A 23,330-nucleotide genomic window follows, 5' to 3' on the forward strand; every position below is an offset into this window, starting at 1 on the left:
AGCCAACCCCACAGGAACGTCCTGGTGCGGTCTGGGCAGCTGCTCTGTGCCAAATCCCAGAAGCCACGGCCCTGCTGCCGAGCATGTGGCCTTCCGAGGTGGCGTCTCATAAAAGGAGGCCACGGACCTTCCACCTTTCAGAATGCAATATTTATTTTCACTGGGTGACTGATTCCTTTGACCTGACATTTCAGGTCTGTTTAGGTTATTCACCAAATAACCAGTCCAGGGATGAACAAATCTGGCCTTTCTCACTGATGTTCACCAGATGTTCCCAGGATGATTATAAAAGGGGAAACACTTTATTTTTCCACCATTAAGTTGAGAGTTGTAGACTAGCACAGTGATCACACATCAGAAGGGATGAAGTACACGATTTTGTTTACTGTGAAAGCGGAAATAAAGGATGTTTGTGTGAACTGTCAGTGTAAATAAATCCTTTGTACTGGGCTCCATGGTGCTCTTCCTTTCTGAGTCAGCTTCTGGGCTGGTTGTGGGCTGGGGTGTCTGCTCAGAGTCCTGGGAGCTGTGGCCAGTGTCTTCCAGGTGTGTCCAGACCATGGCCCCGGCGGGCAGAGTGGACAGCAGCAAGCGGCCGTGGTTTCAGATAGAAACGTACAGGGATCATGTTTAAATTTGGAGAAGTGCACCTGCTGACAAGCTACAGCTCTGCAGCATCCTGTGGGGCCCCCCACAGACTGCCCAAGGGGGTTTTCAGGAGGGTGGTGTTGCAGGGAGGGAATCCCCACTGGTAACAGGATGCTCATTTTGAAACCACGGACTGTGCCCAGCACTGAAAAGCCAGCTGACCGGAGCTGTGCCAGAGTGCTTGCAACATGCCCTTGCACCCTGTGTCTTCTCGTTCTGGGGCTCTCCGTCCACAGACCAAAGGCTGGCTGTCAGGGTCTTCTGGTGAGTGGCCCATTTAGCACTGGACACCTGCCACCATGCCTCTCCAGGGTGGGTGATACTGAGTGTCCTGCACTGACCCCACCTTCCCCACAAGCCTGGGTGTGTTGTGTGGTTTCTAGGAACACAGCGTCCATTGAGCAGAGCAGGCTTCAGGGTTCCCTGTGCAGGCCAGCTGCCGCCTGACCCCATGGCTCTTTGCACAGCGGGCAAGGCGAGCCCACGACCAGTCCTGGGCCATGAGCTCCCAACCTTGTTTGAGGTCCTGCCTGTGGTAAAGTTGATCTGCCATTTCCTTTTAAGATGTTTGTCGGGTTTCTAGATGCAACACACAGATTATGTGCATGCACACAGGCATAAGTGCAGGCTCATGTACCCGCAAAGCCAGGGCCTGTACTTCCAGGGTCAAGGAAAGGCCTAGAAAATGAGTCCAAGGGGGCCATGGGCGAGCCCCTCGTAATGCAGTAGAACCAGGGGCACCTCGGGGTGTCTGCTTCTGACCCAGGAAGCATCCTGCCTCTAGAGCTTGAGCTTCCTTGTCTGGATGGCCTGTGGTAGGGAGGGCAGCCTCTTGGGGTGGGGCACCGCCGGGGCAGGGTCTTTGGAGGAGTGGCCCTGGGTGACCCTGGCAGCCTTGGCTCAGCAGGTCCAGGGCCCCTCCTGCAGCCCCTTGGCCCTGCAAGCCCCAGAATCCAGGTGTGCAGTGGGTCTGAGCTGGTGGGCACAGTGCTCAAGTGGAAGGGGATGTGGACAGTGGGAGTCAGGCCCTCAGGCACCCCTCTCCTGGGGGCCCAGAGCCCTACTTTATTCCAGGATGTGACATGACCAGGGCAGGGACATACCCTGGCCTGGCTGGGGGCTGCCAGGACGGCCCAGCAGGCTCCTCCCTCCCTCTGTGTTGCACTTCCTGGGAGATAGCTCAGGGTGTGCGTCAGCACACGGGGTCCGGTGGGGGTGAGCTGGGCCCAGGCCTCCATCCTCCAAGGGTCAGGCTGGGGCAGGTCATGTGAGCTGCCCTCTCCCATTTCCCTCCCAATCTAGGTGCCCCAGGGTCCCAAGGTCAGGACATTGGGGGTCCTGGTTGGTGGGGAGGGGGGGCCTCCGACCTCCAGATCCCCTATGCAGGTGCCATGCCTACTCCAGGACCCCACAACCAACACAGCAAATGCTCAATAAATACTTGTTGAAGAAAGGGAAAGGGGAGCAGGGGAGTGATGGGCACGTGGGGCAGGGGGCATGCAGGCTGCTGCTGTCCCCATAGCCCAGCCTCCTGGTTGGGAGTCCTATGCAGCTGGGTGTGCTGTAGGGCAGTTAGGGAGGAGGCGCAGGGCTGCCCAGCAGGGGCCTGAGGAAGGGGGCAGCAGGGGGCTAGGTGTGTCACACGGGGGCAGCAGCATGATAGGTTCGGGACAGGCCAACCAGCAGGGAGGACCAGAGGATCAGGTCCCAGCTGCCCCCGACTGGGGCTGCCCCTCGGGGCAGGGGCCAGGTGGCCAGCCTCCTCTGGCTGTGGGTCTCCACAGTCTGGCCGCTGTGTCCTCGCTGGCCAGGTCACATGAGTCTGGGTTCCTCGGGCCTCCAGGTCCAGCTCTGCTACGGTTTATGCTTGAAGTGGGCTTCCACTGGAAAGGGAGCAGGTGACCGCTTGTCACCACCACATGAGGGGGGTGGGCGCAGCCCCGGGCCCCCCACCAAGCCCTCACCTGCATATTCCTGGGGCAGCATGGGCCTGTCCACAACCTTCCGAAAAGCTGCTGCCCACGCCCGCCGCTCTGACTCAGTCTCACATGCCAGCAGGAACCTGCGCTCTGGCGTGACGATCGTGATGCCATGCGGCCAGTGGTGGCCCTGCGTGGATGGCGGGAGCCCGTCCAGCACAGCGTAGCCGCACTCCCTGCTGCCGATGAAGACTTCCCCACGGGCGAAGGCGTCCTGAGGGCAGGGGCCGGGCTGAGCCAGGCGAGGTCGCCAGCCCCCTGAGGCCAGGCCACGCATGCCAGGTGGGGTGGCAAGGGCTGCTGTTTGCTTTCTGGGCCACTTGCTGTCCAAGCCCAGCTTTGCCCAGAGCTGTGTGATGCCCTTAGGCCCAGGGATCCAGCCCCTCCTTCCATTACGGCCGCACCGGGAGACACTTCTGCCTGCAGGGGCCCCAGCTGACCCGGGCCATGGCCCTTCCTTACCAGGGGGTCTTTGAAGTACATGAGCCTCCGGTCATCCATGGTGAACCAGCGTTTCCGGAAGCCTTCCGTGTGCTGTGGATTGCAGTCAGTGTCCATCTGGTCAGCCTGAGGCAGACCCCTGCCCCCAGCTGACTACCGTTTGTCCATTCACCCACCCACCCACTCATCTACATCTCCATGGGCCATGCTGCATCCTGCTCTATCTACCAGCTAGCTGCACCAGGCCCTTTGCACATGCTGTTCCTCCTGCCCCAGTGCTTTTACCTCCCCTCCACACCAGCAGCTCCTTGCTGATCTGGGGTCCCTGCCCTCCCTGAGAGCCAGGTGGGGTCCAGGCCTTGATCACAGGCCCTTCCACACCTGCACTTCACAGAGCCCTGTCTGGGCTAAATAAATCCTAGGTGCTGGGATCCAAGTCACCTGTACTGCCCCCAGGGGGCAGGGCAAGACAGGGCATCTGGGGCAAGAAGGTACTCAAGTCCCTGACAGAGGGGCAGGGGCAAGGCCAGGGCTGGTTAGGGTGAGGGCCTGACCCAGAGCCCCAGGGTCCTGGGCTAGCAAGGCTCCTCTTACAAAACACCTTGGGGGCCAGGGTCATCTGGTCCACCCAGCCCCACCAAGCTCCAGGCCACCACGCCTCTGATCTTGGAGGAGGCCTAGGGAAGCCCAGGCTGCTGCTCAGACCCACCTTGGGGCCCGTCTTCTCCATGTAGCCTTCCTTCAAATAGTTCCTGGAGAGCTTGGGCACCAGCTAGGGCAGAACACAGGCTCAGCCCCGGCCTCACGCCCACACCCCAGCGCATGCCCCGTATAGGATTGTCATGGTCACTCTGGGGGTCCCCCGTCCCCACACCCTAGCGCATGTCCCATACAGGACTGCCGTGGCCACTCTGGGGGTCCCCTGCCCCCACACCCCAGCATGTGCCCCACACAGGGCTGCTGTGCTCACTCTGGTGCCTCAGGCCCATGGGTTAGCTGTTGGTTAGCACCCAATCCACCATCCCAGACTGGGGAGCACCCCTGGGGAACAACGGCAGCAGCCACTCACGTCTGCATCGCTGGCCCCTGGGAACGCCACCTGCAGGTAGTGGAAGCGGGCAGCACGTAGGGCGTTGAACCAGTCCACCATCTCCTGGGGGCCAGAGGCTGGGCGTGGGCCACAGACGGCCAGTGGGCACCGTGAGCTCTGCCCCCCTCTGACCCCTTCAGATACCATGTCCCTAAGCTCTGGGTGCCCCAGGCTCGGGGAAGAGGCTGGGCCCTGTGCACCCATGCTGGGCGCCACGGTGCACATGGGCGGGAGTGGGCACAACCTCCGAGGGGGGAGCCTGAGGTGGCCCTGGAGGACAGGATGGCTCTGCTGTGGGAGCCAGCCTGGGCAGAGACCTCCTAGCCAGAGAACAGGACCCTGAGGGTGCGCTGCCGTGCAGGCGGGCCCCCAGCCCTGACGCCACCCTGGGCCATGGGCAGCCTTTCCTCCTCCCCGGTGGGGCCCTCTTTATGACCTGCACGTCTTCTAACCCAGAGGAAAGCTTGTCTATTTGTAAACCCACTGGGCACTGACCCCTCCCCAGGTCCAGCACCCACCCCGGATACGCCTGCCCTCAGAGTCTCTCCATGTAAAGGCCCCTGTCCTCCCCAGGGTTTCTGCCTCTCCTAGATGCTGTACCTCAGGGACCCCCAAACACAGATCAGCCCCACTGCTGCTTCCTGATCAGAGGCCACGCGGGCCAACACCCTGCCTGCCTCAGCCACAGCCAAGCTCCCTCCTCTGCTCATAGACCCTGTGGTCAAGCCCACCTCCCAGGCCTGCCCTCCGCGGTCTGCCCTAACAAGGAGTTTATCCCTCCCTTTCACAGCCCTGCCCCCGGGCAGCCCGGTGCTGCAGTGCCCTCCCCACTCAGCCTGCCACCCCACAGGACCCCCGCCCCAGCCCAGCATGCCCATGCTGGGACCACTCTGGACTCTGCCAGGAACCCTGACCCATGCTTGGTGCCCCCAGCCCCACTCCAGTGCAACCCAAGTCCTTCCTGCCACCCCTGGAGCAGAGACCACCTCTCCCGCCTGGTGGCGACATGCCTCCCCACACCCGTCAGGCACCTCCCTCAGTCACTGGGACCAGGACAGCAGGAGGGATCACCTGGATGCTGAAGTGGAACACCTCCCCCAGCTGACCTCCTCCAGGGGACAGAAGTGTACAAGAGCTGCAGCCCGCCAGTGGGTGCTGTTCACGCCCTCTTCTCCTGCCTTCCTCGTCCTTGGCAGCTGCCCATATACACCCTGTTTGTCCTGCCACAGAGCCTCTTCACACGCCATCCTCACCTCCTAGAATGCTGGGCTCACCCTTGAGACCAGAGTCCTGTTTTTCGCGCTTATTCTTCCCAGCACTCAGCAGCGAGAGCGATTTTAGTCACTTGGCTTTCCTGGCAGACCCTGTGCTAGCTCGCTGAGGGCACAGCCACATCAGGCAGGCTCCCATGCCCAGGCACAGGGCTCAGCACTGCACAGGTGCCCATACTCCACTGGAGGGAGTGAGGGCCTGGGGTCAGGCCAGAAGCTTGTCATGATGCACGTACAAGTCCCTGGGCTCCCAGCACCCACCCTTTGTGTGTGTTTGCCGTCCCTGCTCTCAGCATCCCCACAAGGAAATTGGAGATATAGAGGCTTCTGAATAAAACTAAAGATTTACCCACAGGCTTCAAGCTAGGTTCTCTCCTAAACTCTATTAATACTGTGTAAGGGATTGTTGTTAAGAGCCCAAACCCATAAGATAGGAGACAGTAGAGCGCTGAGAGCTAGCAGCCCATGGAGGCCTAGGGGTTGAGACTGCTCAATCCTTAGCCAGAGGAAAGCTGAGAAGCAGGCTTTTGTGTTGCACAAGCCCAGGGGGAGTGGGAGGGGAGTGGGAGCGGGGCATCTGGTAGACTGCCTCTCCCCAACCCTGGCATATGAGGGGGTTAAATCCCTGCAGAGAATAAAAAGAGAGGGTCTCAGTGGAGGAGGTATGCCAGCACCAGGCATAGTGTGTTTGTGGGCTTGGGAGGGGCACCATTCCAGAAACAGCAAAGTTATGTGACTGTGTACACACCAAGGCCTGAGACCCCACCCTGCTCAGCTCCCACAGTGTGGATGCGCAGCGTCTGCTCCAGCAGGAGGGATTTCTCAGGAGAATCTGGCCACAGAGCCCAGGAATTCTCTCATATGAGAAACAACAAAATACAAACAGGAAATAGCAACTTAGAAGAAATAAACATTGTTCAGGGATAAGAAAACCTCAAAATTTAACAATAATTAGAGATACTATCATGAAACAAGAAAAGCATACTTTGAAAAAGGAACATTCTAAAAACCAAGGTGAGCTCTGCAAAATTAAAACACCGAGAACAGAAACAAAACTTTCAATAGAAGAGTTGGTAGACAAAGTTGACGAAATTTCCCAGAAAGTAGAGAAAAAAGAAAGCAGCAAGAAATGAATGAGAGACCCAATCTAAGACAGGTAACACCTGAATAATAGAGTTCCGGAAAACAAGAACAGAGAAGGTGGACGAGGAAATTAGTAACTAAGAAATAATTCAAGAAAATATTCTCCAGCCTCATGAACATGAGTCCCTACACAGGACACATGGAGCTGCAGCGCTGAGGAGCACACGGATGCAGGCCCAGGCACATCAGGAGACTTTCTGGGGCCAGGCACTGGTGTAGTGCCTTCAGCATTACCAAGGAAAGCAAAGTCCAACCCAGAATTCAATAGCCGAACTCTACACCAAGTGGAGGTTAGAATTTTCAGGCATGCAAGGCCTCTGGGAGTCTTGCAGACTTGCTTTCTCAGGAAGCTGCTGAAAGCTGTGTTCCACCTGGAGAGTAAACCAAGAAAGATGCGGGATCCAGGCAACAGGATCAGCCCAAGACACACGGCTGCAGGAGAAATGCCTCCAGGGAGCTGAAATCAGTTGCTGACTGGGGTACATGATTATATCCAAGGGCTTAACAAGTGGAAAGTTTGGGTGAGTTAGTAATGAGCACATAGTTAACTAGTGGGGAGAGAGACATTAGGTCTATGGGATTAAAATGTCAGGGAAAGTAATTACAGTGTCTGCACGGTCATGGTGGTATAAATGCTCAACTACAGATGTGGGTAGAATTGCACGGAAGCGTTATGGGTGGGTGGGGAATGGGACAAGGCTGTGGGAGGCAGGAGGGCAGGGGCTGAAGAGAGAGCCTTGTCTACCACAGCAGGAAGTCACTGGGCAGCATCCAGTGCAGATTGGGCAGCAGTGCAGCATGGCTACAACTGGGGGGACTGTACAGAGCTGAAGAGGTTCAGGGCGGACGGTGCAGCAGGACGCACCAGCACTCCCCACCTGCATGGTGCCTGTGCTGGGAGTGTCTCTGAAGCACTGGAGCCCTGGACCCTGCTGAAGGCTTGTAGGGGAAGAACTTATGTAACCAGAGAAAGAAGAGTAAAACCCAAAATGAGCAGAAGGAGATAATAAAGAATCAGGCAGAACTTGAGAACAGAAAAACAACATAAATGAAACCAAAGCTGGTTCTTCAAAAATTATCAACAAAATAGGTAAACCTTTAGTTAGATGGACTTAAGAAAAAAGAAGTGGGGACAGTATTACCAGCTCTTATAAAAGAGTACTGTGAACAATTATACACCAAAATACTGGATAACCTAGATTAAACACAAATTCCTTGAAACAGAAAACCTACCAAGACTGAATCATGAAGAAATAGGCAATCTGAATAGGCCTGTAACAAAGTAAGAAGATTGAATCATTAACCAAAAGTTTGTCAACAAAGAAAAGCCCTGGACCTCAGGGCTGCACTGTTGAAGCCTACGGGACACTCCAGGAGGGACTCACAGCAACTCTCTCCAAACTTTCCAGAAAACCAAAGAGGAGAGTGGGCTCTTCCTGACTCGCCTACGGGCCCAGCACAACCCCGGTACCAAAGCCAGACAGAGAGACTCCAAAAGGAAACCACAGCCTTGTGCTTTATGGACACTGATGCGAGGACCCTCAACCGGTAGGAGCGGACACAAGGCATACAGCACAGCCAGGTGGGATTCTCCTGCAATGCGAGGAGGGCCCAGCATGCAAATGAGCCAGTGTGACGCATGCTGGCAGAATGGGACAGAACACGAGACTTTCTCAGGTGATGCAGAAATGGCATTTGACAAAATTCATATGGAACCCCAAGGACTCCCCCAAAGCCAAAACAATCCAAAAAAGGAGGGACAAAACTGGAGGAGTCACACTTTTGATTTCAAAACTTAGTAAAAAGCCACAGTAATCAAACCAGTGCTGGCATGACCAACAGGATAGAATAAGGAGCTCAGAAATAAACCCTCAGTCAAATGAGTATTGACAAGGGTGACAGGGCTATTCAGTGGGAAAAGGACATCTTTTTAACAAATGGTACTGGGAAAACTGGGCGTCCACATGCAATGGAAGTTGGACCCTTACCTCACACCAGAACACACAGGCACTAAAAGAGCAACGGACAAACTGGACTTGATGAAAAATTTTAGATTTTATGCATCAAAGACACTATCCACTGAGTAAGAAGGTAGCCCACAGAATGGGTAAAAATATTTGCAAGTCATGTGTCTGATATCCAGAGTAGATAAAGGACTAAAACTCAACCACAAACAAAACAAACCCCACCCAATTCCAAAATGGGCAAAGGACTTGAAAAGACCTTCCTCCAGAGAAGACATAGTTACGGCCAGTGAGCACATGGGAAGATGCGCTGCATCTCTAAGCTTTAGGGAATTTTGAACCTTAGGAGGGCTAAATAAATAAGCCAGAAAACGTTAGCAAGAAGATGGAGGAACTGGGGCCCTCGGGCGCTGCTGGGGGAACGTGGACTGGCGCAGCCACGGGGGAGGCGGCATGGGGGCTCCCCAGAGAGGATAACAGGCTCGCCCCGTGGCCTGGCCACTGCTGGGAACACAGCCGAAGGAGCGGAAGAACTGGAGCCCTGCACACTCATGTTCCCAGCTGCTTATTCACAAGAGCTTACACTTGCATCCACCAACAGAGGGGTGGGCATCATGGCAGTCATCCCCGTAAGGCACACCATCCAGCCCCAAACAGGAGGGAGGAGCTGGCACCTGCCCCGGCACAGAGGGACCCTGAGGACACGACGCTCAGTGACATGAGCCAGTCACAGGGGGACACACACTGTGACACACTCCCGGGAGGCCCCTGGGGAGCTTCTCACAGGGGGACACACACTGCGACCCCTCCCGGGAGGCCCCGGGGAGCCGGTCACAGGGACAGTGGGCGGTGGGCACCAGGGGCTGGGAGGAGGGGAGGAACGCTCCATGGGGACAGAGGGTCCGTGTGGGGAGATGGACAGGCCTGGAGATGGTGGAGGGGCTGCTGCATAGCAGCCTGAATGTGCTTAATGCCCCGGAGCTGGACTGAGAATGGCTAAGATAGTAGGTTTTGTGGTATGTGTATTTTACCATTTATTACCGCAATAAAAAAAAGGGGAGGGGCTGAAAAGTGGTTCCCTGGGGGGTGAGGAAATGGGGTGAGGAGCCTCTTGCTCCGTGTGTCTCAGGCCTCATGGAGGCATTTAGCGCTAAACCAGGCCAGGGGTGCCCGTACTTGGGGGGCAGCGAAATGGAAACAGGCCCACCCTCGCACAAAAGGCAGACTGAGGGGTTTTCCTTGGGTCCCCCCAGCCCTGCCCTCAGAAGTGAAGGTGGGAAGTTGCAGACGGCCACAGGGCGGGACACTGCGCAGCCTATCCCCAGCCAGTCGCCGTCCTTTCTCCAACAGGTGGACTCTGGGCCTCCCCAGGGGCCTGCCGGTGCCCCACTGGCCACGAGGGCTGGTGGTCATTGGCACGGGCTGGGCTGGTGGCCTCTTGGCCTGTCTGTGGACCCTGGGTACAGGCTAGAACCCAGGCTCCTGGCCCCACTCCCAACCCCACACCCAACTTCCCATCCTCACATCTGCGGCCCCTGGGGCAGGCTGCCCACTCATCCCCCCACCAGCCCCGCCCCCCGCTGCTTCCCGGCTTGCGCCCAGCCTCGCACCCACCTTCCCGTCCTCGTGGTAGACAAAGATATTCCGGGTGCTGTTGTCCTTCAGGTAAGTGACCTGCAGGCCGTGGGGGTGGCCGATTTTGGCTGGCTGGAAGGTGGCATTCAGATGCTCGATCTTCATGATGGCCTTGGGCTCCTTGGCCTGGGAAGCGGGGTCAGGCCTCAGGTTGGTGGGCAGGGAGCCTCCAGGCGCAAGGGGGCAGGTGTGCTGTGTGTCTTTGGACAAGTTATGCATCCTCTCTCGGCTGGGCTTCCGGGTCTCAGTCTCAGGCCACACCCCGCCTCCCAGGACACGAGGAGGGAGGCTCTAACTGGGAGGCAGAGCCCCGCGGGCTTCAGCAGACAGGTGCTGTCTGGCCTGCCCTGTGCCAGCGCCCCGCCCTGCAGGCCTATGGGCTGCCCCGCCGGGCCACGTTCTGACCTGGAGCTGGTCTGGGTGGGAGGCTCTTGGCCAGCTTCAGAACCCTCTGCCCTTTCCCACATGATGCCTGGGGGGCCCAGGGTCTCCTCAACATGTGCTTGCTAGGAGGCGACCGCTGACAGCAGCCAGTCCCCTGCCACTCAGGACCGGGAGCGCCCACCAGAGAGTGCTTGCCATTCTGCCCCAGCATTGCCCGAAACAGCCCAGCCCCAGGGGCGGCGATGGAGCGGTGGGCGGGGGTGTCCCCGGGGTTGGGGCAGCAGTGGACGGAGGGCCCCCGGAAACTGCATGAGGGCGGCTGAGGCCACGGCAGTATGGCATGGCCACGTCCCACCCCCACAAGCCCCCAAAGGAAGGCAGGGTACTGCCCGGCCTGGCTCACGTCGTTTCTGTTGAAATACTTCAAGGCCCCCTCTCGTTCCGTCAGCACAAACTTCCGGCTTAAAAACTGCCCGTTGTCCCTGCCACGCTTCCAGAGAAAGCCCTCTCGATATCCTGGGGAGACAGGGGCACACAGTCAGAGGGGTGCGGTGGCCCAGGGCTGGAGCCATGTCCCGGCCCGTGCAGGGTGGGGGCGGCAAGCAGCCATCCTGCCCTGGGGTGTCGGAGCTGCCCTGGGCCTGGGGGTCCCCACAGGTGCTGGTCTGCTGCTTCCCCTCCTTTGTCTTTTTGGGGGTACAGCGAACATGGCGTCAGTGCTGGCCTGTGGGCCGTTATTAGGCAGACGTCCAAGCGCCACTGTGCCAGGCAGAGCTGTACTCAGCACCTGGATGGCCCGTTGGACGGTGCCGGGACTTAGGGGTATGAAGATGGGTCTGAGGACAGGTGAGCACCCCGACTGTCAGGCAGGTCCTCATGAGGCAGGGGAGCCACAATCCTGGGGAAACGGCAGTGATATGCCCTGCAGGGAGCCCACCCGACTAATGCCTCACTTTGGAGCTTGGACCCCAGAACTGTGACCAGCCTCCATGGTACTCGTGCTCAGCTATGGCAGCAGCAGGTGGGGACTCAGTCCCCCAGGGGGACGCTGCCACTCCTAGGGTGCTCCATACTGTGTCTGCCCTTCCCCCTCATCCCCCTGCTGCCCTGTCACTCTGCCACCGCACACAGGGACCTGGCTGTGCTCTTGCCTGGAGCCACACTTCTCAGAGACCCTGCACCATGCGGGAGCAGAGCTGCAGATGGACAGCTGGCTGCTAGCGGTTCTCAGTGGTCATGAGCACTTCTGCTGTGCCTGGCATGACCTTGTCTTCTGGAGAGCACCCCGCTTTCCTTGGCACATCCCAGGGCAGAATTGGGGTCACAGTCAGGGGCCACAGGCTCCAGCAGAAGCTGCCCAGCAGCTTTGTATCTGCCTCTCCCCAGGTTTTGAGCTCTCTGGGGACAGCCCCCGCAGCTCACGTGGGGTGGCACAGCTGGGCCTCATGCAGCAGCCCCAGACCCTGACAGCTGTGCCAACTCACGTTTCGGACTTCACAACTGGGTGGACCTCTGCCTCCTCTTGGCTCCCTGGGCAACCCCGAAGCCAACAACCAACACAGAGACAATGGGCTGTTTCTCTGCTCTCAAGATGCAGCCATAAAAAGGTGCAGCCTGGTGTCCAGAGGGGGCAGCTGGCACCTTGGCCAGTCGTGGGACAGTGCCAAGTGGCGTCTCAGCCTCTCTGGTGGCCAGGAGGCCTGTACACAGGGTCTGTGGGATACCCTGTCCCCACCACAGCACCAGCAGGTGTAGCCCCTCCGTGTGCCCCAGCCCAGGCCAGGCCCTATTTGTGACTGACTGCATGGCGTCTCGGCCATGCAAAGCTGGAAGTCCATTTGACTGTGGGCCAAGGTCAGCCTCCCTGGACCCCTTGTTGGCTGAGGGTGGACACAAAGGAGCACCCAGCCTGCAGCTTCTTTGGAGCCAGCAGAGTAATGATGTTAGGGACAGTCTACCAGCGCCCAGCACCCACCAGTACCCACCGTGCCATTAATCCCAGGATCCCAGGAGCATCCTCCTGGAGCATCTGAGAGAAGCAACTGCTCGGGTCCTGGTGGCCGGCCTGCCCTGCCTGTGGGGCCCAGCAGGGGGCAGCAGAGCCCTGCTTGCTCCAGCCTGCAGACCAGAACTGGGAGTTATGGGTGGGAGGGAAATGCCCTCACCCGGTCTGGCTCCCAGATGGGATGCTTTTGGAGAGCAAGCCACTGGGATACCGAATGGCAGGTGTATTTCTGCGGCAGTGGTATTTCTGGATGGACGCTGGCCAGGCTGGCCGCCTCTCCCCTGCTGTGGACGGATCTGGCGCCCGGCCTGAGGTCGGTGGCGTGCAGAGCCCACACCCCAGCTGACTGTGCTCTCAGTCCAGCTCTGCTGTGGCCCCGACCAGCCCACTCCCTGTACCGGGAGGCCCCTGCCTGCCATGCCCAGCCCTCTGGGCCACGGGCCCCTCCGCTGTGCTAGGGAAGCCCCTGCCTCAGCCCCGCAGCCTCGAGGGCCCAGAGACTTGCCCAGGCCTGAGGTGCCTGCAACGGGGCCCATGAGAGGGGTGAGACAGTGCAGTGGAGCCTGGTCCTCACCGGGAGCCCGGCTGAGCCACGAGTGGCCTTTCTCTCCCCAAGGGCTGGCCGGGGCTGGGGCAGGGGCCAGATGGCCTCTCAGAAAGCACTCCGGTGGTGTGCGCCTGGGGTCAGTATAGGGGACTTGGCATTGTGGGGATGCAACACCACGCCACACCCACGAGACAGTCACACCCACGAGATGGCCAGACTAGAGCAGCCAAGCCAGCATGGGTGCCTCCCATCAGCGATTTCTGGTAAAGATGAGGTACGCTCTCCACGTGAACTTGGAGAGAAATGCAAACTGTTGGCATGTGCCTTCACACAGTGGCTGTCCTGACTGCCAGTTGAATGTGACCCCACTGCACAACGGAACTCTGCTTAGGAGTGCACCGCAGACCCCACAGTGGCCAATCCTACCCGTGTGATGTGATGTGCTGAGCGAAAGCCCATAGTCAAAGGCCCCACATGCTGGTTCCTGCCAAAGACGGCAGGAAGAGGCTCTGGGGAATGCCTCTGTTGTAGCTCTTAGGACAGGACCCTGCATCAGTACCTAAGCTGAGATCACACCATCCCCATGTGAGTTACACGTTCCTTGTTCTATCTGGGGCGGGGACTGTGTAGCCTTGCACAGAGCTGGCAGGGTGCTCTGTGCCCAGGCCCTGGGTGGCCTTCCCAGGCTGGGAGAAGAGCCCCATGCCTGTGGCTTCTGCCTGAGCAATGCCCAGTGGGTGTCCTCCAGCCATAGACCCATGGCCTAGGGAGGCACTGAGGAAAACTGAGGCCTGGGCCATGCCCATCAGCTGCCTCCCCAGAGGGCTGGGATTTGGCATCCGGGCCTGTAGGTTCTATTCCTCAAGAGGCTGATGCGGGGTCCAGAGCAGAGCAGCCACACCCTGTCGGCATGGCTGCCAGTCAGAGGCCATGTCTGCGAGCCTGGGACAGGCCCAGCCCTGGGGGGCTGACTGCTCCCTCCTGTCCCCCTGTGAGCTCAGCCCCACCCAGGGGCACTGTCCAAAGAGCCTCTCCCAACCACAGAAATCACCCACACTAGTTAGGCCCTGGCACGCCCCACCTCAGATCCCCAGATATTCTGGCTGAAATAGTCAAGGTCAACAGGGATAGGCCAGAGGGCAGTGGGTGAGGGCCTGGCTGGAGCAGGAACACTGTGCTGGCCCACTACAAGCCCCTGGTGCCCAGCGCCCAGGACAGCAAATGTTTGGCTCTGACTCATGGCTGCAAATGGCACGTGAACACGTGAACACACGTGAGCATGGATGTGTGTGCAAGCACGTGGGCTGTCCAGGGCAGCTGACCCCTGCCCTCATTGACTGGCACCCAGGACCCAGGGTGGGCTGGGGGAGGGGCTGCTTCTCGGCCTGGTTCACTGGGCAGTCTGAGGTCCAGGTGATGCCAGGGTGCTCCCCACGTGGGCCGTGGGCTCTCGGCCACTCGGCAGCAGCTGTGGGTGGGCCCTGGGCTTGGAGCAGGGGCAGGGCTCTGGCCTGCAGGCCCCTTACTGGGCACTGGATTACCCAGGTCAAGCACCAGAATCCAGGGCCCAGAGGCCCTACCTGATCGGCAAGGTCGCCCGGTGGCCAAGTCCTGTCCCAGGGAGGGAGGTGGCTGCAGGTGCTCCCCAGGGCCAAGTCTGCCCTTGTGATGCCCTGCAGCACGCCACACAAGCCCACCCCAGGCACCTGGCAGGGCTGAGGTGGGGCCTCCTTCCACTCCACATGCCCTGAACCCTGAGACCCACACAGACTCCAGGGGCAAGGGCAGCAAATGCTGGCCCCACGTGGAAAACTGCTGGCAGGTGGGGCACCTGCTCAGCTCTCCACGGTGGAGGCGGCCACACGCCACCTCCAGACACACCCCCAGCACTTTCACTCACCAACCCATCAGCCACCCTGGGGTGCCACTGCATCTGGCATCAGGTAAGTCTTCCACCACCAACCTGACACACAGGTGGGGAAACTGAGGTGGGAGGGTGGGCTGTCATCTCCCAGGGAGCGCCTGGCCCCACCTGCCCTGCGAGGGCTCTGCTTACCCTACAGCATTTAGGACAAAGGTGGGGGTGGGTTTGCTGCTCTGCACAGCATCTCAGGAGGGCCGCTGGGAGGAGGCAGGGAGAGGGGAGTCCCTCACAGCAGGAAGTACTGTGTCTGCCGGTGACTGGGGGCGGCCTAGGCAGCCCGGCCCTCTGGACACAAGGGGTATTGTCCCCCTGGTGAAAGGCCACCATTGAGGCTCCAGCTCGGGGCGGGACGGTGTGGGGAGGGAGCCCGGAGCCCGGAGCAGGGCCTGGGTGGGGCGGGTGGGGGTCTGGCTTCGTCCAGTGGCCCTGTTATCTCAGGCAGGGTGTGGGCGCCTCTCACACATTTGTGACCTTGGCCAAGGGCGGCAGCTCAGAGCACAGGAGATGGTGCCAGGCTGGCCCTGTGTGTCTGGGGTCCGCTGGAGCCCAGGGCCCTGTGCCTTTCCCCCATCCCCATCCCCCACAAGCCCTGTGAGACTTGGCCATGGGGGGGCGGGCCAGATCCTGCTTGACCTGGCAGTGCTCAGATGTGCCAGCAGTGACCAGTGGGGTCCCCGGGCGCCACACACTTGGAACCCAGGGCACACGTCTGGGACAACACCATTAATCATCTGGCCCACCCCCTGCCACTAACGCCCCTCAGCCTGAGGGTGCGTGTGGACCACGCCGCATAGCCTACTTCTCCCGCACACACAGGGTCTCTCCATCTTGCCTTCCGCTTCGGGCCAGGCCCTTCCAGAGCGCTGATCAGTGGCTCTGCTGCAGGCCCGCAGCCCACGGAGGCCATGCCCCTCGGCCAGGCGGCCATGCACAGGGTGACGCTGTGGTCTTTCCCCTGGAGAAGGGGGCTGCTGGTGGCCCCCCAGGATGTTTCCGCCCTTTCCTCATCCCCATAAGCATCTGGGGAGCGCTCAGGAAACATGCCAACCCCACCACTCTAGCCTTCACCCAGGATTGAGAACCCACGTGGTCTGCCACGTGGTCTGCGTGGTACCTGCGAGAGGATGACCTTCCTCATTCATCAGGGACCCTGTGACAAAGAGCAGCCCCTGCCCCAGTTCGGTCAGGGCGCCAGCTTGGGTCAGCCCCTGCAGCCCCGCTAGCCACTGTGTTGTGCCCGCTGCCCAGCTCTGGCAGCCGGAAGTGGCAAGCCGGTGGTGGGCTTGTCCTCTGGGAGGTGGGGAGTGGCAGGCTGGCTTGCTGTGTGGGATTGGGAGGGCCCAGCCCACGGGCAGCCCTTTCTCAGGCCTGTCTGCACAGGGTGCCTGGCCTTTCCCAGGCCTGTGTTCCCCCTTCCTTCTGGACACCCCGACTTCTGCATGGTGGCTGGCAGGTGAGTGGGCCCCTCTGTGTGAGAAAGGGCTCTGTGGCAAACCGAGAGCCAGGGCAGGAAGTGTCCATGGGAATCCCCTGGTGCTCTTCCGTGTGGCCTGGGGAGGGGCCCTGGAGGAAGGACCCGGGTCTGGAGACAAGTCTGGGGATGGCACACCGCGGCTGGTGGAGGGGCTTGGAGGCACTGGGGATTTGCTGCTCCTCCACCCGCTGAGTGCTGGGCAGGATTCGGGTCTAGAGGCTCTGACAGACGCTGTGTAGGGGTGGAGCCCCATCTCCCCGAATGCTGCCCTCCCTGCCAGAAGGGCATGTGTGGGCCCTTAGGTTCAGGGCGGGGGGCGGGAGGCCCCTGCCACAAGCCCTGAGGTTTACAGGCTGTTTGAGACCCCTGCCAGGGCACCCCAGCAGCTGGGGCCCTCGGACCAATGCCCTTGCTCCTAGGGTGGCTTGGTGAGGGCCCAGGGGAGGCAAAGGGCCAGCCAATGGCCCCAGGGCCTGCACACACCAGGATTCTGTTCCTCCAAATCTCAGGGCTTGGCAAGCAGTGGGACAGCACAGGCAGGAACATTCTGGCTGAGGCTGCGGCACTGACAGGGCTTAAAAAGGGTGGAGTAGGGGAGCCTCCTTCAGAGCCTCTGCCCAGGGCGCAGCTGCTGCCCCATGAGGCAGGCCTGAGGCCAGGGTCTTCTCCACTGAGGGGCGCCCTCGTAGCCAGAGCTGCAGAGGCTGCTGGGACCAGGTGGAGGGGTGGATACAGCACATGGTGGCCGGAGGGCCCCAAACCGCCCCGCCTCCTCTGGGGAGCAGATGTATCCCAGGGCTGCCAAGGTGGGGGAAGCACCGCCCAGGGACCAGAGGCTGGCGGCCCACCCTCGCTGGGTCATCAGGCCCAGTTCAGGCCTGGGAAGCCCTCACGTCCTTGCAGGGCCCCGCCCCCCAGGGTCCTCACCTTTGCATGGGTGGTGGGCATGCGGTCTGATGCCCACGTGCATGAAGGGCTGGCATGCTGCAGCCCACTAGCACCCCCATGACATCCAGTGGGTCGGGACAACATCTTGAGGTGGCCACATGCCCGGTGAGCTGGCAGAGGCACCGAGAGAGGGCCAGTCCCACTTGGGTCATGTGAACCCGTGTTGTGAGGACCCCTGTCCCTCCTGTAGGACACCCCTCTGTCCCCTCGCCTGGCATCTCAGGGGAAGTGCTGGGGACATTTCTCTGGAGGAACAGGAGCTGTAGGCCTGGAAAGGGAGCACCCGTGGTGGGTCTTTTCTGCCTCTGGCCTCTGATGGTGGAGGTGGGCAGGGGGCCTGGCCCAGCCCAGTGAGCGCTTGGAGCTCGTGTCCAAACGTGCCTGCAAAGAGCTCCCCTCCTTCCCAGTGCCTGAAGGACCCCTGTAGCTTTGCCACCCTGTGTGTACCTCAGCTTCTAGGCCCTACACCCCACTTTCTGTTGGGAGGGCCACTCGGGTTCCACAGGCAGGCACATGTCACATCTCCCAGTCTTGGTGACTGGCCCAGCCCAGCCCTGACCAGTCAGACCAGGCTTTTCCCGACATGTCCGTGAAACTTGCTGCCTCGCTTCTCCAAGAACCTGAATGAGGGGACAGAAACTGGACCTGCTAGGATGAGCTGCCACCAAGAGGGCTGATGCTGACGCAGGGAAGCAGAACCAGGAGGCAGAGGCATGTTTGGATAACATACAACCCCCAGATCAAGCTGTGCCTGAAGCCAGAAATCCATTTCCATCTTCCTTATGCCTTAGTTGAGTCTGATTTCTGCTGTCACCAGCAGTGTCCTGACGTAACTAGGGGATGTCATTATGTCAGCCCAGCCCACACCCACCTCTGAGCCCACACTGCCATGAACTGCTTGGGTGTTCATGCCTGGGAGTCAGGAGCTCTGGGGTGCACCTGCCCCACCGGTCTGACGGGCAGAGCCACATGCTCGCTCTCCCCGCCCCTCGCCTTAGGGCCTAAGGCACAGCAAGGAGTTTGGCTGCACACTGGCATACAGGGAGCAGTGAGGGAGGGGCACTTGGGAGGGGGCGAGGCCAGGGACGCCAGCTGCCAGAGGCCCTGGCTCACAGCCCATGAGCACAGGAAGCAGTTGCCCCTGTGGAGCCAGCCCAGTGGAGGGGTGAGCTGGTGGGGCCACCTCGTGTCGAGTCACACCCTGGCTGATGGCTTCATGCTCAGAAAAGGTGTCTGCTCCTGGCAGCAGAAATCCACGGTCCTGGCCACCCAACTGTATCCATCTGCATGGTGCACCCTCTCGGCCCCTAACTGGGTGCCTCCTGTTCACACCCCTCTCACCTGGACTGCTCAGTCCGCAGGCCATCCCAGAGCAGAGGCACCTCCCCTGCCAGCAAGGAGCACCCGGCCCCAGCTGGGCTGCGAACTGCTGCGGGGTCTCAGCACAGTTCGCCTGCCTCCATGTCAGAAGGCCACATGGACTGGACCCAGGGTCAGACCGATTCGCCAGTCACCCAGGTCCTTAATAAGTCTACTAGGTCCAGGAGAGGGAAATGGAGATGGAGACAGAGACAGAGAGACAGAGAGAGACATACACAGAGGGAGAGGAACAGAGAGACACAGACAGCTGCACCGAGGCCATGTCCACCCCTACCCCCACCACCCTTACCTGCAGAGTAGGGCTCTTGCTTCTCGGGGTGGGTGAACTCCCGCCGCTCATACTTGGCCCGGATCCACTGCTCCCTCAGGAGGCTAGGGAGAGAGCACAGCGATCCTGCAGCCGCTGGGAGGGAAGACTCCCGACCTTCCAGAGGGCGGGGCTGAGGGTCACCAGCTTTGATTTCAGGAGTCACCACCCAGCACCTCCCTTGCTGAACACTGAGGTGTATCTCACGCACCGTGAAAGCCACCCTCTTAGTGTGCTGGATGCAGCAGCCCAAAGGACCCACACCCAGTTCCAGAACATCCCATCACTCCAGAAGGACAACCCTGTGTGTCAGCCGCTCCCCCAGCCTCTGGCCTGAACGCCTCCCATCACAGATGCTCATGGGGGCCCATCTCCTTAAATGGAACAGGGTGTGAGGTCTGCAGGCAGGACTGCTGCAGAGTCCCCAGCCAGCGCATTGAGGGTCTGCCAACATCCCTGCCCCCGAGACTGAGTGATGTCCCACCGGCCAGCGCCCTTTCCCACACACCCATCGCCAGAGGCTGGGTGCCTGCAGGCCAGGGCCTCAGGGGACAGGGCAGTGTCCCGGCACCCTGGGGCTGCAGCAGAGAGGAGCGCCAGCTCACCAGGGCGGTCGTGATGCAGCAGGTCAGAAGTCTCCGTGGCCAGGAGACAAGGCCCGGGGCAGTGACACCCGCCCAGGCCAGAGCACACGGCTGTGCCGGCTCACCATGCCAGGTGCTGGCATCCAGCGGCCACCACCAGCACTCGGCCAGCCTCCAAGCAGGGCTATGGGCACCCACCAGAGGTCCAGGATGGACTTCCCTTCAGGGGATGGGACCCTTTGGGACTTGATCCTCTTCCACGCGGTGAGCAGCTGGCCCAGGGAGCTCTTTCCTTTCTCCACAGAGCGCAGTGGGGACAGACCCTTGTGGGGTGAAGCCCCAGGCCTCCTGTGCTGGCCTCAGTCTCTGCCTGTCCCACACCCCTCCACCCCCGCCCGAGGCAAACCTGAGCTATCATTTCATCTGTGTGATTTCTGAGGCTGTTATGGGTTGAATTTTGTACCTTCATCCCGCCAAAAAAACATTTTGGAGTCCTAACCCCCAGGACCTCAGACTGGCCCTGATTTGGGAAAGATGGTTGCAGATAATAAGATATTATCCTGCAGTCTGACCCGTGCCCTTACAGAGGGCAAGTCCAGCCACAGACACACTGAGGGGCGACCGTATGACAAAACGCTGAGGAGATTCCCGGGGACCCGCCCTGCACACCTGCACCTCGGCTCCCAGCTTCAGGACGGGGCGGGGGGCTGGCTTCCGCTCCAGCTGTAAGCAGGGGGTCTGTGGGGCTTCATCACTGTGGAGCCCTCTCAGCAGGGCCGCGGACATGCAGGCGCCCACAGGCTCTCTGCCACCCAGGAGGTTCGCTGAGCACACAGGAAGCCAAGGGGGGCGGGTTTCCATCAGAATCACACCGAGAGGAGGCCCTGCAGCTTTCTTTCCTCGGTGTCAGGATCGAAACCCAGGGCGCGGGTGACACAGGAAGGGAGCTGCCAGAAGTGGCCGCGTGGCTGCGCCCTCAGAGCCTACACCCTTCCTTATCCCAGCCCCCCACAGGCCTGTCTGGCAGGAGGGAGCCGGGGGGCCAAACGTCCAGAGAACTCACTCTGGCCAGACTCCAGCCACACTGCCTTTCATCCCAACACCTGGGAGCAGCTGGGGAAACCGAGGACAAGGGGCCTTTGCTGCCCTGGAGACCATGGCACCTGCACGGTGCCTGGCTCAAGCACCCTGGAGTTTACAAGGGGATTCAAACCACACCTCCTGCCCTTCCTCTGCTCCCGACTTCCATCTCCGCCTTTGCAGGGCTCTCTGCGTGAGCTCATGTGTCACCTCTCACCCCCTGTCCCATCACTGACTCTCCCTGTTGATACCAGCCTTGGGAGAGGCTTCTCCCTGGACCGCACACCCCGGCATCTGCTTGGGCCTGGCCTGGACGACCTGAGGGCCTGCTGTGTGAGAGGTCAGTGGTGGCCTTCTACAAGCCTTCCTTTGGAGGAGGCTTCCAGAAGGTGCGGCCTGCCAGGAGTCAGGGACTGCTCCCTCCCAGATTGCCTGGCCACTGGGAAGGCCCCGCAAAAGCATGCTGCAGGGACGGGGACCTACTGAGTGTCCCCAAAGACATGGTCTCAAATGGGTGTGCATGCAAATAACCCAGACCACAGAGCAGCCTGTGGCCTGGGATAAAACCATGTCTCAGAAATAGCCTGGCCCTGCTGATTCATACCGAGCCGGCAGGCGGGGCTGGGTGCCAAAGTTCCCTGGGAGCCCAGAGAGGCTGGGGCCATGCGGTTGGGGCAGTCCCAGGCATGCCCATAGTGGGTGGAAGGGGGCCCAGGACAGGGGAGGGGCCCGTCAGGTGAGCTGCCCACCTGTCATGGAGATGAGTTCCCGAGTTCTGCTCTGACCGCCCCACTGGACCTGTGTCATTCGTGGAAAGTCTTTCAATCCCCGGGGCCTCAGGAGCGCCCTCCAACAGAGGGCCTGCATGGTATGATTTAAGGGTCATCTACCTCACGCTGCAGCTGAGCGGCTGTGGACACTGGCAGCAGAGCAGGGGCCCTGAGGGCCAATCCTGGTCTGGGAGCACAGGCCGGGGGTTCAGAAGGGCTGGAGGGGTCGCCATTCCGGGATGTGAAGGGAGAGGCTAGAGCGACAGCCAGAGAGGAAGGTGAGCTGGACGAGGCCCCAGGAGCCCCTCTTGGAGGATCAGGAGACACTGGGTGGGCATGTGCCCTCCTTCCTCTGCCAACGGGCAGCTGCTCCATGCTAGCTGGGGTCCCAGCCTTGCCCCAAGGCCCCTCCCCAAGAACCCAGGTCCACGGCCCCTCGCTCATGCCCCTGCCTTCTGGAACCCCACAGGTTCCAGTGCTGGGCATCAGGAAGAGAATCTGGGCCCCCTTCCCTCCATGAGGAGCCCCAGCCATAGGCCCCAGGAGGAAAGCGATCAGCCTTTCTGCATGCCCTGAGCAGCCGGAGGAGAGAAGGGGTCCTCGGAGGAGAGGAGGCAGGGCACTGCGGTAGGACCTGCCTGCAAACAGGGCCGGGGCCTCCAGCCGGGGCTGGAAGGGGAGGCGCCAGGAGAGCATCGGGGTGGGAACCCAGGTCCACCACCAGCGCAGGGATGCAAGGCCCCTGGTGGTACCCACGGGTGGGCAGACGGAAACCCGGGTCAGAGAGGTTAGGAGAGGTGCAAGGCCTCCCAAGCTGGCCCTCCCCATGCCAGGCGCCCTGTGGGTGACAGGTGCCACCCTGTCCCCACATCCTGCCCTCTAAGCCCTAAGCCACACAACAGGGGCTTCTCAGCAGCATCCCAACCACCTGGGGGCACCATGACGGCCCTGGGGGCCCACTCAGAGACCCCGTGGTGGGGATACTAGCTGCCAACTGCCCCGTCCCCTCCCTCCAGCCACTGGCTGCCACCCAAAGCCGAGACCAAGCAGGGTGGGTGCTGGCAGGGAGTTGTGCCCTTGTGTGGCCCCGGCTCTGGGCTCCTGGGGACTCGGCCAGGCCCACCTGCCCAGCTGCCAGGGGGCAGCCCTCACCCTCCCCAGGGGTCCTCCAGCCGCCTGGAGCTGTGGCCCAAGGCTGGATGCCAGGGGCCAGCGCTGTTTACCAGTGACCCCAACAAAGCCCCTTTGTTACTTACTGACAGTCAGAAAACGTGGGCCGGTAGTAGAAGGGGGGGACTTTGGACTCGTATGTATCTCTGGCAGTGTTGTTCCCGTGGGAGGCCATGAACTGCAGGAGAGAGGGTGGGTCAGAGCCCTGAGAGCTGAGGTAGGGGACTCCCAGACCCCTCTTGTTCCCAGGACACGGCCAGCTGCTGAGGCTGGGCTCTTGGAGGGGCCTGCGTCCCTACAGAAAGGGGCCTGGAGAGGGTCGGGGGGAGCCCACGCTCGTGACACCCCATCTCAGTCTCATGTGGCCTGGCTGGTGCATGTGGTGACCTGACTCCAGTGAGTGTCTCACACCTGCCAGGAACCAGGAGGGCCTAGAGACCCAAACCCACCAGACAGGCTTGTGTCCCTTTATAGCAGATGTACCACAGACATCAGGAATGGGAGATGGGCCAAGACAGTGTGGGAAGAAGGGTGGGCAGGGGCGGGCTCTGGAGCAGTTTGTGAGGGTGTCCTGCACGGAGACAGC

The 23,330-nt window shown here is 60.6% G+C and overlaps 1 protein-coding gene across 25 annotated transcripts in view; it reads right to left on the bottom strand.

The window, feature by feature from the left end:
• Nucleotides 1–364: 364 nt before the first annotated feature.
• The window catches only part of ADAP1 (ArfGAP with dual PH domains 1), a 53,545-nt gene continuing 30,579 nt past the window's right edge, over nt 365–23,330 (bottom strand). For 5 of the 25 annotated variants that reach the window (XM_073214912.1, XM_073214916.1, XM_073214900.1 and 2 more), the window contains 10 exons: nt 22,831–22,922; nt 19,123–19,205; nt 12,541–12,673; nt 10,959–11,071; nt 10,151–10,297; nt 4,138–4,235; nt 3,778–3,840; nt 3,090–3,161; nt 2,613–2,885; nt 365–2,531 (listed from right to left, as the gene is read on the bottom strand). In XM_073214912.1, coding sequence (XP_073071013.1) covers nt 2,349–2,531; nt 2,613–2,885; nt 3,090–3,161; nt 3,778–3,840; nt 4,138–4,235; nt 10,151–10,297; nt 10,959–11,071; nt 12,541–12,673; nt 19,123–19,205; nt 22,831–22,919 — 1,254 coding nt within the window. In that variant the 5' untranslated portion in view covers nt 22,920–22,922 and the 3' untranslated portion in view covers nt 365–2,348. Of the gene's footprint in view, nt 2,532–2,612; nt 2,886–3,089; nt 3,162–3,777; nt 3,841–4,137; nt 4,236–10,150; nt 10,298–10,958; nt 11,072–12,540; nt 12,674–19,122; nt 19,206–20,393; nt 20,533–21,694; nt 21,829–22,830; nt 22,923–23,330 lie in introns of those variants that run through there. The other 20 variants (XM_073214903.1, XM_073214904.1, XM_073214908.1 and 17 more) reach the window with 20 other exon arrangements.

Source organism: Manis javanica, chromosome 10 (assembly GCF_040802235.1).
Source record: "Manis javanica isolate MJ-LG chromosome 10, MJ_LKY, whole genome shotgun sequence".
NCBI lineage: Eukaryota > Metazoa > Chordata > Mammalia > Pholidota > Manidae > Manis > Manis javanica.